Genomic DNA, 19,642 nt, shown 5'->3' on the forward strand with positions numbered 1-19,642 from the left:
GCAATGAGATACCACATGAACCCAGCTCAGTGCCAAAGTTAGAACGGTTTATGGCTATTTTACGCGAGAGATTTCTTTCTGTGCTGTTTTGTCTTGTAGTAGTTGTAGCCTATGTTATTTTCTTACAAGCGCACAGTCCTGATGAAGCAGATTGCTACTAACAAACTCTGTTTCTTATTTAGTCACGGATAATAAATGTATAGAAATACTTAAAGATGGAAGGAAAAGCCAGACAATTGTTCGTTAAGAAAAAATCTAAACCAAATTCTGTTTTTTCACAGCAATACCTTAGATAAGGGAAGAATTTAGTACCACAGTGACAATAGTCGTTTTTTCCCAGCGGACATTTTGACCTGTTATAATAGGAGCACAGGCGTATTTAATAACATTAATGATAGCTGTATTCCACTTAAGGGAGGTATTCATGCTGGCTTACTGGCACACTTAAGAACTGAGCCATCAATGTTATGAATTGCACCTGTGCTTTTCCTACTATGACAGGTCAAAATGTCTGCTGTAAAAAAAATAAAATGAAGATGCCAGGGAAGTGGCAAGAAAGCAGATTCTGCTAAATCTTTGACTAAAACTAGTCTAATTATTCATCAAGTTGTAGAGAAATCTCAAGGATAATCAAAGCAAACAGGATGCACCTGAGCTTAATTTGGAGCTCCATCACACAAAAGGTGAGAATATTTAAGTTAGAGATTTCAGTTTTTGACCTTTTAAACCATGTTTTAGCTTTTTCATTATGGATTTCTGTGTGTGGCCTAAAAAGTCAGTGAAATACATTTTATAGAACATCTAAAACGCACAATAAAGTGTGCAAAAAGTCAAGGGATTTGAATCCTTCACAAGTCAATCCAAAATGTGTCTCAGAAGTTGCATGTTCAAATGTTTCTACTGAAGCCATCTAAGACATCAACTTAAAGCGACCGCCTGAACTCTTTTAAACTTAGTATTTCTACTAAGTATTTCTAATTTTGATAAATATATTTTATTCTTGAGATTGCAAGATCCCTTTATAAATAGTCCAAAATCTCCATTTCGGCAGTTTGATAAATACAGTCCCTGGCCACCATTTTGTAGCATAGATGTATTTTGATTCCATACATGAGAAAAGCTTTGTTTGACAAAAGGTGTTAATGCCTCTTAAATGCTTAAGTCAACTAACAAAATAATCCCAAATACCGAAAACTGTCAATAACACAAAGGCACTTAATGGGTTTGAGCAGGTTTTATTAGATCTGTATGCATTGCTTCATTGTTACTGTTGTACAGAGGGGTTCAAAGCAAACCTTAAGGTAAGAAAGGGGGGACTTGTGTTGGGTGGCACAGTGCAACATAATCAACTCTTATTTCCTAACTTTAATCTCTCCAATCGGTGAGTTTAACTCCTGCAAACCAACCAACTCAGATAACAGATGATCAGAGATCTGTAGAAGGGAACATCCGGTCGTTAAAGTCACTGAAACGGCTTAAATGTACTCACTCTAAACTTAAACTTTAACCACAAGTCTTTGCAACAAACCGAAACTCTATTTCATTGAACTGTGATGGAGGAGATATCAGTTTAATCTGCATGTGTTAGAAAGTCTGAATGCAGAGAATAAACACTTTAAGAGCCAATTACATATATTTTGGCTTTTGACAGAAACTCAAGCAGAAGTCCTATGGCTCCTTTATTTAGCAAAAGCCCAGCTCACATATGATACAAGGCCTGTTATCTACATCTAGCCTACTGAATATCTTCTTACAGCAGGACAAAGAGCTCTAATGTAACAATATAAATATCTGGGGTTAAACTGTCTCATTTTGCAAAAGCAGGACTTGAAGGATTTACAACAGAATCAGTGTGTTGGCTTCAGGTTTTTTTCCCCCCAGGGTGTATTTTGAGAAATGCAGGACATTCACTTGTCAGCAGACAGCGCAGGTTGGGACCTTATTTAACCACACTGGAAAAAACAAAGAGAATGAGATCAGAGATTGTCAGTGATTCTTTTATATCCCATTGTCCTAAGAAAGTTATTTTTCATTGCATACGATCCATCTGGTGTTTTCCCACAATCTAAAGTCATATAAATAAGTTAGAAGAAAACATAAAAATGCTTAAAGCTATAGTGTGTAGTTTCTGTCTCCCCCATGAGGAATTCTAAGTAATGACAACAAAACTGTTGGCGCATCCACATGATACAAGCCTTAAGTGACCGCCCCCCCCCCCCACGCCACCTTCACAGTTGCTAGTAGCCAAGGAGGACACCGAGGATTAAAAAAACACAATGGACTCTTCAGAAGTGGTCATTATCTTCACTCGAGTTTCAGCAAGAAAGCGAATAAACGTGCATGCTAAAACTATTCTTTTTAAGTGTGGTTACATGTGCTCGACACTCACACGCTGGTTTCCTTGTAGCGGTCCAGAGCCTTCTGGGCCACCACCTCAGAGAACTTGGGGTCGGTCCAGGGGATGTCACCCGGCACGCTAAAGGTCACTGGTGGATTGTCGAAGAGCTGCACAGACACGTTTGTTTCTCCAGGCTGATTCTTCTCCCCCTCACTGGGCTTCTCTTCAGTGTCCCTGCTGTTCACCTGCAGTACAGGGACACTGCACATCTTAACAGCCGAAACATATCTGCATTTCCAATACTGATATACTGTACATATGCAGATAAACTGGCTTTTACTGCTCCAATTTTGGTCATTTGGATCTTTTCACTTTAGTTGAGTTATTGCTTTAACGGGTACAAAAAAACAGAAGTAATTGTTGATAGCATAAAATCCAACTTGCGAGGTGGTTGCCAAGGTAAAAGTAAGGTTTCATTGTCTCTTAAAATAGGAAATTGTCATGAATTAAAGGTATTGCTGCAAAGAAAACAGGCATGTCACAAATAGACACTTAGACTTGCAATCATTTTGAAATAACCACTAAGTCCCCAGAGTATTTATACTACTATAGTTGGAAAAATAGTTCAAATGGCTTTCCATACAGCGACGTAGGGCCAGTGGGCAAACGCTCAATATACAACATTTTGATTACATGACCAAGACGTCATGGCGATGTATGTGTGCTTACTGGGACACTGTTCACAAAAAAATCATTTTCTGTAGCAGCTTGTTAGAAATTTACGGAAGAGGATAAGGGCCACATGTAAAAACATTTGAGTTCTGTCAGAATTCTGACTTTTTTTTTTTTTTTTTTAACTTAAAAACAACCTCAGAACTCATAATAATTTTTCAAAGGTGGCCCTAATCCTCTTCCATAGAAATTCACATGATGTTGATTTAGGAAAACCCCATCACTGACTACAAAACTAACAAAGTAAAAAAAGATGTCCCAAGTGATAATGATATTGATATTGATTTCAGCTACAAATTGCCCTCCCTAGGTCTACGTACCGTCTGAACCTTGAAGATGTCATCCTTGGTGTTGGTGTTGTTGGCCAGAGACGACACCCAGCCAAACTCTCTGTTGAGCAGGTCCAGGATGGAGGAGGTGTTGAACATCTTCTCCTCGAACGTCTTCAGGAGGCTGTTGTACTGCTGAGTGAAGCGCTCGGCCATTGCCAGCGCCTCCTCCAGCTCCTGCTTCAGCGGGCCCTCCAGAGGTCTCTTCCCGGAGCAGTCTGTGAAGGCAACATTATCACGGAGCTCGAGTGAGGTTAGAAAAATCACTTTAATTGGAAATGAATCAGAGCAGCATGACGATATGTCAGGGGGGGAAAAAAAAAACCTTCTGGAGGTTTTACAAGTTGGGGGGGGGGGGAGTAGAGACTGATACCCTCCTGATAGTATATTGTTAGTTTTTTCATTGAGGGGACACAGAGATTTCAGGCTACAGTGTTTATACCAACTTTATGAAGCATCCCTCTGAATGTGAAATCAGTATAAACCTTATTATATTTCCCAAATGTCCCAATATCTGAAATGTAGACGATATGTTTTTGCTGTCACAGCAATAATATGATTAACACAAAGGAATAGATTACATAATTAAATCATTTCAAGCCCTTCCTGTTTCCAACATTATCATGAATCCTAATGGTGTTGCTTTAATAAAAAAAAATCTCTGGATAGTCATTAAGGTTTCCACCTCTGGTTTCCTGCATGAATGGACACAGCTGGAAATAATTTCACCCACTTAACCTTTTGAACAGTTATGATTAGTTATTTTATGACATCTTACATAATACATTTAATTAACAAGGGTCTTATTCATATTTGATTGTGATTGTTATTTCTTTCCTCAGTATTACTTGTCATTTGTTTCTTTTTGCAGACTTACACATCTTACACAGTCTGTATCCTCCTCATCATCTCTATTATCATACCTTTCTTGTACTTATCTTGGACCGATACTATTGGTCACAACATAAAAAAAAAAAAAAAAAAAATACAGAGCGTTACCTTACCAATATGCTGGATCTCTTTGCATTTCTGACACTCTTCGCGGAACTTGAGGCAGCCGGCTGAGTTGCGGCGAATCTCTCTGCAGGTCATCCTGCCGTTGCCAAACGGTTTGGTGATGACCACGTCCTCGTTCACACTGCCGTCTGTGACCAGACACAAACACAGAGTTTGGAAAACGGTTTCTTTTTTCAATTCACAACAAAGTGATCATTCTCAACTTTACATGTATGGTTTTAAATTAACTGAAAAACTCTGCAGGAACGCTGACTTTAATGGGAGGGATTTTTGCAGGCAGTCACACAAAGTAATGTTTTAACCAATTTACCTACAGTTTGGAAACGGGTAGTTTCGGCCTCTTTTTAAGCTCTTTGTTCTTTCATATTTATTTGAAAACTCACCTACTACAGCGTTAAATGTAAGACATATTTTATAGCTGATACAGCAAATGCTATTAACAGACATTACCCTAACATGATCTGATCTTTGTAGCAGCAGTGTTTGCAGGTGATTCTTTTTTTTTTTAAGTCTACTTCCTGTATAAGAAAATTCAAAAGTTTACCTAAAAAAGATCTTTTAGACTAAAATGTGCAGTTTTATATAATAAACAGTCAAAAGACAAATAAACCACCTGCAAACAGCACGAAAGCTTTCCGAGTACTGTTGTACATATGTCAGAAAATGTACCTTCATTAGGAGCTGCGTCTGAGTCGATGTCCATCATGGAGCCCATAGAGCTGAAGAAGTTCCTGCTCATGTCCTTCATGGGGGAGAACAAATCCTGGAAGCCGTGGAACGGATTGAGGAAGAGAGAGCGAACGGTTCTGCTCCGGTGAGTGTACGGTTCCAGGAAGTTAGGAAAAAAGAACACTGGAGGGTTGTAGTGCACGTGATCAGCCACCTGAGACACACCGACAACACACAGAGAGACACAGCCTGTTAACTGCGTGCTCTGCAGTGAGTGTGCTTTTGTGTCCGTTTCACTAATGTTGACACATACAAATACCTGGGATTCAAGATCCATAATTAGGATTCACATTTCTAGTTTTATCTAAGTAACTAGTTACTTGTAACAGAGTATTTATACACTGTGGTATTGCTACTTTTCCTTAATTCAAATATTCAATTATTTACTAACATTATCAACATTATTGTCAGACTCAGAATTATGCTCGATTGGTGTTTTAAGCCTCCAACGTCGCCTTCCAGGCAGCTAACCCTAACCTTAACCCTAAACATAACCATTGCTGCGCTGCCTGGAAGGCGACGTTGGGGGGCTTAAAACCCCAAACACCCAGAATTATTGTAAATTACATTATATTATTATAAACGTGCACATTTTCAAAATGTACTTGTGCCGATGGCATAGTATATGGAAATATATACATATAAACGTGCCAATGGCATTGTAAACATGGCAGAGAATCATTAACGTGCAGTAACAGGAGGAGGAAGGGGCAGAGGGGAGGGATCTGGGTGAGATTTTGATGGGTAAATATCTGAGTAATCGTTCCACCACTATTTATAATGACCTGCAAAACGCATTGAAGGTAGATTATTTATTCTGTACAGAGATTCTAAAGCTTTTATTATCAGATGTTTTTCATGACTTGTTAATTCTGTTAAATATTGTTGCTGCTTCAGTGATGATCGTCTGAATTTATATTTCTTTAACTCTATTTAGGTTGTCTCTATTTAGGGTAAAAGAGATCCTCAATGAGGTGATTTGATTTAATCTACCAGAAAATCAGATTGCGGTGCCTGTTTTCTCAGTGTACTGTATTCCCTTAATGTTAAAGTTTAGTTTATCACTCATATACGTACACAAGCAAATAAGTATCTCTGTGTCCATTGTTTACCTCTATGGTCTAACAGGTCAACCCTACCTTCATGCTGTCTGAAAATATGCTGTCCACACCGTCGGCCATCTCTGAGTATTTTTCCTCCAGGTTCCTGAGCTCTTTGCTCTGCCGCTGCCCCTCCTGCTGCAGGGTGTCTATATTCTCCCCGTTGATCCAGATGGAGAAGGGAGACGTTCTGTTGAGCACCTCCTCCAGCTGCAGGTAAAAGGACAACTTTTGATTTTGAATCTCAAATATTTCTATTTTCAGCTGACTTATCGGCAGATGGAAAAAGAGAGAGACGGGATGGGTAAGAGGGTTGGAGTAGGGATGCCCAGATAGCTCAGTTGGTAGAGCGGGCACCCATATATGGAGGTTTACTCCTCAACGCAGCAGGCCAGGGTTCAACTCCGACCTGCGGCCCTTTGCTGCATGTCATTCCCCCCCTCTCTCTCCCCTTTCATGTCTTCAGCTGTCCTGTCAAAAATAAAGGCCGAAAATGCCCATAAAAATAATCTTGGAGTGTTGGAGTAGGACAGACTGTTTATTGTTTTTGTGTTTGTTGTAGTAGTAGTATTTGGATTTGTGCCACGCAATATCCTTACATTTTTTACATGTCACTGAAATTCCAAAGTATTTGCTACGCTTGTCAAGAGAAGACACTAAGACCTTTCTTTGTATCTAGAGATACTACTCATAATTTACATATTGGTGCACACTTATGTACTCAAAGAAAAGTTGCATTAGAGTAACTTTAGTTTAAGGGGTTCCTATAAATACCCAGCAGTATTGATTGATTCTCAAAGCCATATGTATGTATGTATGTATGTATGTATGTATCAATGACTTTTTAGTTATGCCGTCAGGCTGGTTCTATTATGTTCCTGCATGGAAAACTAATTGGTATGCAAATTCTTTCAATCCTTCAGCCATTAGGCCACTGAACACAAACTGTTGATCTGATCTATGCTCTTGTTGTCACTGGCATGTTGATGTGGATGCTGATTGTTGTCGTTACTCTTGTACTTATTTATTACAGGGATGGGATAGACTGTACCCTTGGGGATTAATAAAGTTTTCTGAATCTGAAACTGCATTATATCCATTATAAAAGATGGCACTGACCAGCTAACATCTGGATTATAATCAAAGCCCTGTATATACAGTATAATCTAGTATGAGTACATGTATGTGTACATGCGATGGTCTGACCTGGCGTCCCACCAGTCCAGATCCACTGCTGCAGGTTCGGGAGTAGTATTTAACGCAGGTGTTCTTCAGGCAGGGTTTACACTCCTCCCACAGGGCCGTCATGGTCTCATTACAAACCTCCTCTTCCTGCTCCAGCTTGGCCTCCTTCTCCTGAGCCACGCGCAACGCTTCCTGTCCAGAAACAGAAACAAAGACTTCAAGAGGCAAGCTTTTATTTTGGTGGGATCCTTAGGACTTAGTGGTTATTGCCAGTTATTATCGTTGCATCATGTTTTCTAGGGCTCTGTATTGGCAGTTTAAACCCTTATTCACTTCAGATATTGTTATACAGCCTAAAGAGCTTGTCTTTTTTCTGTTTGCCGTGTGAAAGTGTTTAACTGTTGCTTCCCGTAAAATGTTATTGGAAGCGAAGCCGTGGGATTCAGCCTTCAACTCTTGATTCCCAGCAGACAGAGGCAAGTGTTTATTAAAAGACACCTGCGAAACTTGTGCATAAGGGATGTTTGTATCGTATAAGTGCTAGTATCTGAACTTTAGTATCTCTCAGCCGAGCGAGCTCAGTGGTATATCTGCAAATGTTTGACTTAATACTGCAATAAAGCTCTGAAAGACAACTTGCTCTTCGGGAATTCATCTTTAAAGTGCCACCACAGATCAAATTTCAGTAAGTTTGAGATGCTGCAGGTTAGAACAAAATGATTGTAAGATAATTAGGTATATTTAGCTTTTATTTGTTTGAGTGAAAGAAACTTCTTACTACAGCTGGTTAACCAAACACTAGAAACTTGATAACACCCTGTTGGTCTTTCTTGTTCTATGTCGTCAAGAAAGTGGGGTACTTTACTCAAAAAATGAGATACATTTTTTTTTTTCCAGTTGCTTTGCCGTAATTTCCAATTTTGGGATATCTATCTATCTATCTATCTATCTATCTATCTATCTATCTATCTTTATAAAAAGGTATATATGACTGGATGTAGCACTTTGCTGTGACTTTACAGTTTCACTCTGTCAAAAAAAAGCACATTAATTCTTCTACAATCAGCTCTAAAAGGACAAAATAAGCCTATTTCTTTTCCTGTGGATCATATTTTAACACTTACTGTATCTATGTATGACAATTACTATCTGGCATCAGTGCTGATACTTCACCCAAAATGCATCGTCAGTCATGTTTCTACCTCTTTCTGCTCCTTTGTTTTCTCCAGGGCGTCCAGAAACTTCTGGTGTTCCTCTGAAGATTTCTTCATCACGCTCTTCATCTCCTTCACTCCGTTAACGGCGTTTTCAATCTGTTTATCCAGATACTTTTCTCCCAGGAGTGAGATCTCTGCAAAAAAGAAGAAAAAAAAACAAACAAAAAAACTTATCACACAGATATTCCTGTAACAGACTCTTGCATTTCTGCCCTCTTTGACCAAAATGATAATGTAAGTAAAATGAACAAATATGTGGGTAAGATATTTTTCTTTAGTGTTTTTTTTTGGTTTAACTTGATTCCTATGTAATATTATTTGTAAGAAAATGCCCTTTTACTTCTTTCTGCGCCCTCTGATACTGCCACATCCCCTAATTTCGATTTTAGGCATTTTCATATACACATGAAAGGAATAACAATTTTATTGCACTTTAGGGTATTCATCTTTAATTTCGTAATAGCTTTAATTTCCAAGAGTTGTTTTAAAGGACCAGTCCACTCAAATTGCAAATGTATTGTTTTCTTTATTCAATATGTTTTTCCTTTTCTTATGATATCTAGCCATTAAGTAGCCTACTGTAACTTTAGTTTGTAGTTATCCAGGCTTTTAGATATTTTTCTCTGAGAAAAGAAACAGCTGCTTGTTATTTAGTGACTCTGAATAATCCACAGACTTCACTTTGTACACCTTTTACTGAGAAATAAAACAAAAATAATAACAAAAATGTAAAATACTCAAACACAAAAAATGTTGTTTGTAAATTTGGGGGAACTTAAGTTTTCTGATGCAGGTGTGGAGACACTTACGGGTAAGCTCTTCTTTGGATGGAAGGAGGATACAGTTGGCTGAGACCAGAAGAAGAGCCACCACAGCCAGAAACTTGGACCCCTTCTTCTTCATCATCATCATCATCATTAACATCCTCTCTGACTCTCACAAGGCCAGCAGGCAATGATGAAAAAAACAACTGAAAAACATCCAACGTGAATGAACAGATTTAGTTTAAACTCCTGACTGTTGGGATGTTGTTGTTATGCCCCTCCATCTCCTCAAGAGGGCGACACAAGCTGTAAAGAAACCAGAGACCTACGCAGTGGAAAATAACCATCATTGCTCAGCAGTTTTCCACCCTTACACAGCAAAACATAAAAATAACAGCTCTGATCAACACTTATGAATAATTCAAAGTGATGTCTGCTGTATGATCATTTTCCTTGTCTCATGTTTCATTCACTAAAAACTATCAGCAAGGACATTATCACCAAACTGACCTCAGACCAGTGTTTCCTGTGACTTTGACCAACTGTGCATTATGTAAAGAGAACAGCAGGCCCTTTCTCTGTTTACCCATTTTTTTCTACTGGCGTGTGCTTGGTCAGCTGCCCATATATTCAACAATGACAGCTTCAACAGAGACCGACTGTAGCTTTTTTTAAAAATTCCCGTTCACACACACACACAAGAAATAGACAGAGAGAGAAAGTCATCAGACAGATGGAGCGGCCTTCTCTCCTCTCTCTGCAGCTTTCCCCAGGCAGTATACGTCTCTCAGTTTCTGCGAGTCGACTCTCTGTTGATTATTTCTGCAGCCGGATATAATCCTCCCTTTTCCTCTAAAAACGCAGCACGGCGATGTCATCCTGCACCAATCCATACGGCCTTCTTTTCTTATTGTTAAGCAGTTAGATTGTTCGGTAACACTTTATTTGAAGGTACCTACGTAAGTGTGACATGACACTGTCATGAACACATGACACAGTCATGACACAGTCATGACACATTAACCCTAATCCTAACTCTAACCCTAACCCTAACTGGTCATGACAAAAACCGAATGACACTTACTAAAAGAAGTGTTATGTCATAAACGTTTATGACTTGTTTATAATGTTTATGACATGTTCATGACAGTGTCATGTCACTCTTATGTTGATACCTTCAAGTAAAGTGTGACCGAACAATCTAACTGCTTAACAATAAGAAAAGAAGGCCGTATGGATTGGTGCAGGATGACATCGCCGTGCTGCGTTTTTAGAGGAAAAGGGAGGATTATATCCGGCTGCAGAAATAATCAACAGAGAGTCGACTCGCAGAAACTGAGAGACGTATACTGCCTGGGGAAAGCTGCAGAGAGAGGAGAGAGTTGTTCATTTGTTTATTTATGTTATCGTCTCTTTTACATTTATTGTTTATTTCCTTTTAATATGTTTATGTTTATGTATGCACCATCCACGTGTTACTTATTTGGCAACTTATTCTGAAATGCACCAATCTTTTTGCCATTGTTTTATTTTATTATTATTATTATTATTATTATTGTTTTAACGTGCATAAGACCATTAAAAGCAGAGTGGGAAAAGTGAATAACACTTGGTTCATTATACTGTATAGCCAAAAGTATACGGACACCTGAACATTACACCCTTACAGTATGCGATTGTTACATCTCATTCTAAAACCATGGGCATTGATATGCTGAGATAACAGCCTCCGCTGTTCTGGTTTCAGGCTTTCCACCACATCCTGAAAGCTGGCTGCGGGGTTTTGCTGCCATTCAGCCACAAGAGCATTAGAGGGGTCGGCCACTGATGTTGGCCTGGTTCGCAGTTGGTGTTCCAGTTTATCCCAAAAGGTGTTGGATGGGGTTGAGGTCAGGGCTCTGTACAGGACAGTTACCACACTGTGATTTTTTTTTAGCCACATGATGGGACACAGCAGAAACAAGCTGCTCTTACTGTAACACACAACACTGCCATTGTATTAAGATTAAGTTGATATGGGGAACCTTTTAGCAAACCGTTGCTTATTTACACATCCAGCAGTTACAGAGCAACATAATCATTCATTTAGTTGTGTTTCTGGCGAACATAAGTCCAATATTCACTCTCCTTTCAGCTCTGTTTTTGGTCTCTGCCAACTCCTGAGGGGAATAGCAGGCTCTATCAGGCTGCTAAATGCTCCACTATGTTCACCATAGTCACTAACTTTGTCTGTCTGCTGTTTGGTGTTGAGCAGGTACTATAGTGCTATTAGAGCTTTGAGACTGAACTAAAACAGTAAACTTGCGGGCCGGAAAACATCCACATATGTTTGACCATATAGTGTTACGTTAGGCGTAGCTCATTATACTTTTCAAGCTAAGATGGATGTTGACCCATATCATAAAAGGTTATTGGTTTAATGTCCGTTCTGTAGGTTTATGAAATGTTAAAAATAAAATGTTATGTAACTTTGTTTTTCAGATTCATCCCCTGCTCAGTGATGTTTGTGCTCACCCACCGTCTCCTGTTCCTATGGAAACAAGCAAAGTACAGTATGCACAGCATGTCCATTCAACACAAAAGCTGTATAACTTTTACATGTATTTGTTACTTGATGTATTAACATACAAGTTCCCGACTTTGTTTCATCTTATTCCACACTGTCTGACAGTATCATATATTCAGTATCGTCCTCTTCAATCTTTACATTGAAGCTCTACGATGTTTACACATAAAGACTCCATGTTTTTATAGCTGCACCATCAAATATAATAAAAACATTCTGGATGTTTTTTGTATCAATGCATCATTTAATAATAAGTTATTATTATCAATTTCAGCCTGACATATTTGGCATCTTTGGAAACGTTTGGATCCCTCAAAATCCCTTAAAGTTGTGGGTTTGAACAACTGATTTTCTCAGCTTTCAGAGTATTATAAGGAAGATACATTCAATTTAATGATGGGTATAACCTCTTTGAATCTCTGTCCTGTTAATCTGCAGTAAAAAACCAAAACAAAAAGGACTGGATGCCCATCTGGGGGCTAAAAATAAACGTCCCACTTTCTCCTCTCATATGCTCATGTGTTTAACACGTACTGTGCGGCAAACTGCATCTGCTTACACAAGGAGGTCGTTATTCATAGGACAATAAGCCTCTTGCTGTAATTACATCACAGCTGTTCCTGGAAGGTTTGCAAACATGGGGGCGGACTGTAACTGGTAAGACCTTTTTTACAAGAAAAAAACCCAGAATGAGTAAGACATGAGGTGCAGAGGGAGAAAAGAATGAGCAATGCATTAAAAGAAAAACAGACATACACAAAGACAGAACCAGTTAAACAGTCAGAGAAAGGTTGACAGAGAGAAAGTTAAACAAATGGAGATAAAGGAGAAAGAATTTATCATGCTGACATTATTTGCTGTACAGCAGCTGCGAGGATCCTGTTACACAACTGAAAGAATGAAAACCAACCCACCGTCCAGATGTTGCCTGCAGTGCCTTTCTAGAAAGTTCAGTTTCAGCTTCAAAAAGTTAAATACAGTAAAACATCTGCATCAGACGCTGTCCATGTCTAAAACCATATTACTGTTCTGAATCGTATTAATATTGTATTTCTATATTATATGTTATGCTTTATTATTATCTTCCATTTCTATTCAGTATAAATTTCATAGCGTTGTATATATGTGTGTGTATATTACACATAATGCACATATAATATACAGTTTAAGACGAAGCTGAAACGTTTTGTGGATTAATTGCTTCATATTTATTGGAAAGGATTTTGATAATTAATTTATCTTTTTTAAGCAAAAATCGCAAAACTTCACTGGCTCCAGTTTCTGTTCTGGTTCCAGATGTCAACACTTTGTTTTCTTGATTGTTTCGTATTAATTCTTGTAATATCTTTGAGTTTGGGACAGTCGGTCCCAAAATATCCAGACGTGCCCTTGGCCTCAGGGAAATGGTGGTTTAATAACTGACATTTTATAAATCAAACAATTAATCAATTGATTGTGGAAATAATCATCTGTTGCAACCGTACTCTGATATATTATTATGCATGTTATATTTATTATTCATACTTATATTAGGCTATTGTTTATGCATCATGGCTGCCGTATTTGTGCAATTCACTGATGTAGTCTGAAGTACCGTATGTATATATTGTACTTTATATAGCTTTTTAAATGTAATTTGTTGTTATAGTTCCATTTATTTCATTTAAATAGTTATTTATCTGTTTTCGTACCTCTCACTTCATATCTGTGGTGCTGTGACATATGAATTCAGTAAAATGTTATCCTATCTTATCTCATTCTCTCTTTTTTAGAAGCTCAGACTTTCTATAATGAGGATTGTTTTTAAAAATCTAATCTGGATCATCTGACCACCATTTACAACAAATGGGACACTGGCACATGTGGCCTAATTTTGGCCTCATTTTAAGTGTTTGGGGATTTCTGCACCCAAAGGACTTATTTGTCATGTGCTTATGGAGAAATTAGGGTCAGTTTAAACTAGAAAATGTACAAAAAATTCCATTTTTAGAACGGTCGAAATTGCAAATAGCTATACTACAGTAGCCTGTATTTGGATTAGAATATTACATGTGAATGCTGTTTCACTGCCAAAATGTTCTTTTAAAACCCTGTATTCCTTCACTCAATTATCAACAGTTCACAATAAAATGGCATGTTTATATTACAGGTAGTATTGCTGCTGGGTGTGCCTAGCCTAAAGTGCATTAAGTTGAACCAACCACAATATGATGTCATCTACCCTAATCCAGTTGTTTTGATCCAAAGATGAAGGTCACACCCATGAGTAAGCAAAACAAACAGCAGTCATCTTGTCAGCCATGAAGTCAGCATAAAGAAAACAACTGAAGGGATCAGATTTTTAAAAATAGAATAAAAACATATAGTCGAATTAATGTTAGAAATGTCAACATTTCATAAGCTTAACCTGGAAAAGTAATTTCATTCTATTCCATTCTGAATTGTCAAAACAATCACAACTTGCCTTTGAAGAGACTATTTTCCTCTGAATCACCCAGCTGCAGACTCTCAAAAAATAAAAGCTCCTCTGACTCACCTCTGTTTCCTGAGACTCCAGACCGTCTGAAGCTGCTCCAGTCTCTCTGCTGCTCGTATTTATACCAGCGGATAACTGGGACGGTGCAGACATGTGGTTCATGCTGCCCGCCGCCGCTACAGTCAAGCCACAGCAACAAAAGACAACTTCCTGTATTACCCTTCAAAATAAATCGCTATTATGAACGTTTCTTCCAAAGTTTGGACAGAAATTGCCATATAGGGGGAAATGAATTGAGTAGGTTCTCTTAAACTATCTTATCTTATCTTAGCTAGTGTTAGCAGCAAAAAGTACGGTTTTAGTGCTACTGAGTAACTTTGAAATTATTTTATTTTTTGGATGAATGCATTTCAGAAAAGAAAACACCCTCAGTTACTGCTGTTATTTATTTATTGCTTTTATAATTATTCTACCTTTTAATGTAAGTGTAGTTTTAAAATATTTTTTAAGTTCAAGTGCCCTGAGACCAGTGTGGGAAGACAACAATAAGGCTGATTGGCTGTTGCCTCACTGCAATTTGATTGGCTGTTTGCCAAGTACTGTTGTCGGCTTGTATGTAGGCCGACGTTCTTTTAAGAAATAACTGCGGTCGATGTGGATTATCTTTTATTGCACGAATTTTAAAGTCTGCCTTTTAAAAAAAAAAAAAAAAAAAAACTTGCGATTAAACACTCAGTGCTCACCAGACACAGGATATTGTTATAAACCAAACCGCTGGTAAAAAATAATCACATTTAATGTGTAGTGGTTCTCCGGGGACAAAATGGCTAACTGCTAGCTTGAAGATGTTTTTTTTACTTGATTTGTGTGTTATTATTTAGAGGGGATGGTGCCTGGTCAAGAAAAGACTTTCAGGATCTCAAGCACTTTTCTGAGAGGATTACCAAACATGAAAGCAGCAGGACAACGGTAAAGTTGGGCAAACCTAGCTGACATTACCCAAACTGACAGCATGGGGGAGAGCAAACTGAGGAGAACAGGTATGTGCTCAGTCGGATTATCACCTGTGGTAAACTGTTTGGAAAACTGTGTAATATTCTGGTTTTGCATCTGTCCCAAGTAGTTGTTAAACCCACCATTTCTCCAACGCGGGTGTGACATAGATTTTATGATAAAATCTAATGGAAAACAGTTGGAACTGTTTAGGATTTTGCAAAGTTTGCCTTGATTAAACTAAGCCTTATAGCGACGGCTATATTGTAGGTAAAGAGAAGTACTTCCACTCTTGTTATGGGTAACAAGAGTACAAAGTCACATGTTCCTGCGGGGCCTGTGGTGGATGAGATGGTAAAGAAATATGGTCCTGCCTGTTTTTAATTATTATTATTATTATTATTATTATTATTTTTTAAATCGTTTTTAACTGCTCTTTAATGTTTAAAATCTTTTTTTAATATTTAATATTTTTTTATTTTAACTGATCTTTAATGTTTTATGTAAAGCACTTTAAATTGCCCTGTTGCTGAAATGTGCTATACAAATAAAGCTGCCTTGCCTTGCCTTGCCTGTGTAGGTAACGTTACTATAATATACTGTTATGTCTTGACCGTAGATACGTTTCACTGCGGCTACGTAACATACATTATGTAACATATATAATGGATATATATGGGCTTTTATTTTTGGGTTTTCCTGTCGTATAGTGTAACTCTGCCTGACTTGACCGTCGTGAGCCTGAGGACTTTTCCAGAAGTTTTGTAATTTATTGGCAGCAGCACTCAGAGCTGCCAAGCAGAAAGACAAACAGTTGGACCGTGACTCAACATTTAATAACTTAACTTTCACGGTTCATAATCTTAACCATTTAGTGATAGCAGGGAAATCAAGGCTTTGAGAAGCTCCAGCTTCACTTCACTTATTTCACAGCCGACATGTCATATCAGTAAAAGCACAGGTGTAATTAATATCATTAATGAAGGTTCTACTAACATAAATGCAGTGCAGCCATCTTTGATGTTATTAATTACACCTGTGCTTTTCCTGTGTGACTTACAAGCGAGGACGTTTCCCTTAAAAGTCCCATACTGTAAAAAGTGAGATTTCCACGTCTTTTTATTATAAAACAGGTTGAGGTGCTATATAATAACTGTGAATGTATCAAAATGTTCAATCCACAGAGAAATGCACACAGCCTGTGTTTAGAAACTGTGCCTTTAAACGAGCCATCAAGACTTCTGTACGGTTGTGATGTCACAACTATACTATATATAGGTAGAAAGTGCAGCTATAGTGCCGCTACAGTCATTCCCTGCAGTGCAATGACGGTGCAGAGGCTCTGAGAGCGTAGATGCAGAAGACTCGGAAATGCTGACCAATCAGAGCAGACCGTGTGTTTTTCTGGGATGGGGGCTTAAAGAGACAGGCGCTAAAATGGTGCGTTTCAGACAGAGGGAGAATACAGGTATATTCAGACATACAGTATGAGAAAAACAATGTGTTTTTTTTAACATTAAAGCATTTAAACATGTTATAGTAGAAACCCCAAATACAAGTATGAACCTGAAAATGAGCATGATATGGGACCTTTATTAAAAACTAAGGTTAGCCTAATTGTTATCTTCTGAGTCTTTTAGAGCATGTTTTTTGAGGGATCGATCTGGCTTGCAAAAGCCAAATGTGACACTAGGTGGCAGGAGCTCCATTCTTATGAAGTAAAATCTCCTCCATATAGATCCCAACACTGTATAGGCAACAACTGATATTTATTTTGGCTGGCTCCAAATAAATCAACAATGGTGACCAGAACTAATGTGTAAAGATAATGAGGATTGAGAGAATACTGGACTTAAATATGAGTGAGACGCTGTAAAAAGCCCTCTATATTTTGTCCAATATGGCCCCTATGTGTGAAATTCTAACCAGCCGTGACACAGCATCCCTCATTTAACAGCGGCTCGGCTGTTGGCACAACAGCAGCTTTAGTTGATTCAATCTATCAAACAAAGTTTCTATCCTTTTAAAACATGCCATGGAAATGTGACAGTATTTAAATTACAGTGATCATGTGGTGAGGAGTGACACAAGGCTTTTTCCTCTTTTTCCTCCCTCGCTGTCTTTCTTTCTAGACAGTTATTTGCTTTACGACACACTCCGAGTGGAGCTTCAACAAACCAAGATGGATGTTGTCACAGAAGAGCAAATTGCTGTTAGACAGCAGTGCAGAAGATGGGATTCTTGGAGCATCTTGCAATGTTTATCCTTGATTTACTGCCACACTCAACTCACACACACACTTACAGCATGGAAATTCCTGAAAGATGCTCTTCATCCCATACATGCAGAACGATATAAAAATAACTAGCTGTAGTTATTTAACAGACACATTAAGTGAATTAGTGTTGTCTTTACTCTGTCTTTTACTCTTCTGGTATTTAACTGGGTCAGAACTATAGACTTCTTTCTAACACCACACCTCCAGATCTTTTCAAACTCATTTTTAAACTTGTTGTATTCAGACCCAACCAACATTTAATTTATGAAACTGCACACAAAAGTTGCCAAAAACCCACAGTATACTTAAGTCAAAGTCTTAAATCTAAGTTAAGTCTTAAAGCTCTGGCTGTAGCACTACCACTGATGTGAGAAAAGGGTAACAAACCATCGGCTACTAGTTCCTTTGTTTCTGTAGTTATCGGTCAGCAATTTATGTAAGCTAGATTTTAACATCACACAGGCACATGTGGAGCTAGGATTTGCTGGCCCCCAGGTTTGTGTTGATCAGTGTTGACAGTTTACCAGCCACCAATCCAGTGTGACTAAACTAATTATCTGTTGCGTGACCCTTTGCAAACCTGTGTTTTGCGCCACTGTGTGTGTGTGTGTGTGTGTGTGTGTGTGTGTGTGTGTGTGTGAGAGAGTACATCATGTGCCGAGCTGCTCCAGGGTTAAATTGGCCAACTATTGAATTGAAACCATGTAGCTCTGCAGCTAATCCTCAACCAGTGGCATGGATTTCAACAATTCAACACACACACACACACACACACACACGCAAAGAGAAAAAGAGAGCTCTGAGTGAGCTGCTCTACTGGCTTCTAACACAAAACATAATTATCACCAGGCTTAATTGGTCCCATCGGTGGTACTTAACGACCCGTGGTTGACAGGCCACAGATGAACTTCAAACATTTGGATGATTCTGGTATCAATTTAGGGGAAATCGTGTGGATGCATGACTTTGAGTGTGTTGGAATGTGCATGAGCCGAGCTTATTAAGAAACTTCACGTTCTGATCAAAGGATGGTGGCTTCGTGATCAAAGTCCAGCTGGCTGATGTTGGTCATTAAATTACCTCATGGGATTCTCATTTTTACAAACTGTAGTATCCAAAGTCCAAATAACGTGTAAAGGGAAAGACGGGATGTGGCTTCAAAGCCATTCAGGGATGTAGAAGTAATCATCAAAGGGGCATTATTCACTCAGTTTACGGTTGAGATGGAGATGTAATGCAAAACAATTGGCAGCACTGAAATGTCGTGGTAAGAGAATCTACAGTATATTTACTGAAAGGAATGTTCCTTTGGGGCTGGAATGTGTTTATCTAAATAGTTTTTCTTGATTGGTTGACCATTTGTTGACTGTATACCTTGTCCTTTGTCATGTTGGCTATTTGCCTGATGAAGACCTGGTAGGGCTGGAAGTGGCAGTATATAAAGTAACATTAGCTCCACCTTTACCAGCTGCAACATTAAAGTGATGCGTACATTAATCTATTGATGATTACAATCCGATAATATAATATGTTATTTAAAATGGACCATTCTTGGCCCCCGGATAGCTCAGTTGTTAGAGCAGGCGCCCATATATGGAGGTTTACTCCTCGACGCAGCGGGCCCAGGTTCAACTCCATCCTGTGGCTCTTTGCTACATGTCATTCCCCCCTCTCTCTCCCCTTTCATTTCTTCAGCTGTTCTGTCAATAAAGCCCTTAAAATGCCCCAAAAAATTATATAAAAAAAAGGGCCATTCTGCATAATGACTCCTTTTACTTTTGGTACTTTAAGTACAATTTGATGCTAATACATTTTTACTTTTACTTGTAGAGTCTTTCTACACAGTGGTTTTGATACTTTTACTTAAGTATCCTAAATTGAATACTTCTTCCACCACTACTTAAGTCTGAACAAACAC

The 19,642-nt window shown here is 38.4% G+C and overlaps 1 protein-coding gene across 2 annotated transcripts; it reads right to left on the reverse strand.

Moving 5' to 3' along the window:
• Positions 1–1,219: 1,219 nt before the first annotated feature.
• clu (clusterin) lies at positions 1,220–14,618 on the reverse strand. Of its 2 annotated transcripts, none has more exons than XM_078274804.1 (10): positions 14,514–14,618; positions 9,457–9,617; positions 8,633–8,781; positions 7,452–7,622; positions 6,285–6,455; positions 5,086–5,299; positions 4,404–4,544; positions 3,391–3,617; positions 2,390–2,583; positions 1,220–1,952 (listed from the first exon to the last, which is right to left on the reverse strand). In XM_078274804.1, exons 2-10 carry the CDS (start codon positions 9,569–9,571, stop codon positions 1,940–1,942), a joined length of 1,395 nt encoding a protein of 464 aa, XP_078130930.1. In that variant the 5' UTR covers positions 9,572–9,617; positions 14,514–14,618; the 3' UTR covers positions 1,220–1,939. The 2 variants fall into 2 exon arrangements, with proteins under 2 accessions (XP_078130930.1, XP_078130931.1); XM_078274805.1 differs by having other exon boundaries at positions 14,442–14,521.
• Between the last annotated feature and the right edge of the window lie 5,024 nt (positions 14,619–19,642).

The sequence above is a fragment of the Sander vitreus genome, chromosome 18 (genome assembly GCF_031162955.1).
Source record: "Sander vitreus isolate 19-12246 chromosome 18, sanVit1, whole genome shotgun sequence".
NCBI lineage: Eukaryota > Metazoa > Chordata > Actinopteri > Perciformes > Percidae > Sander > Sander vitreus.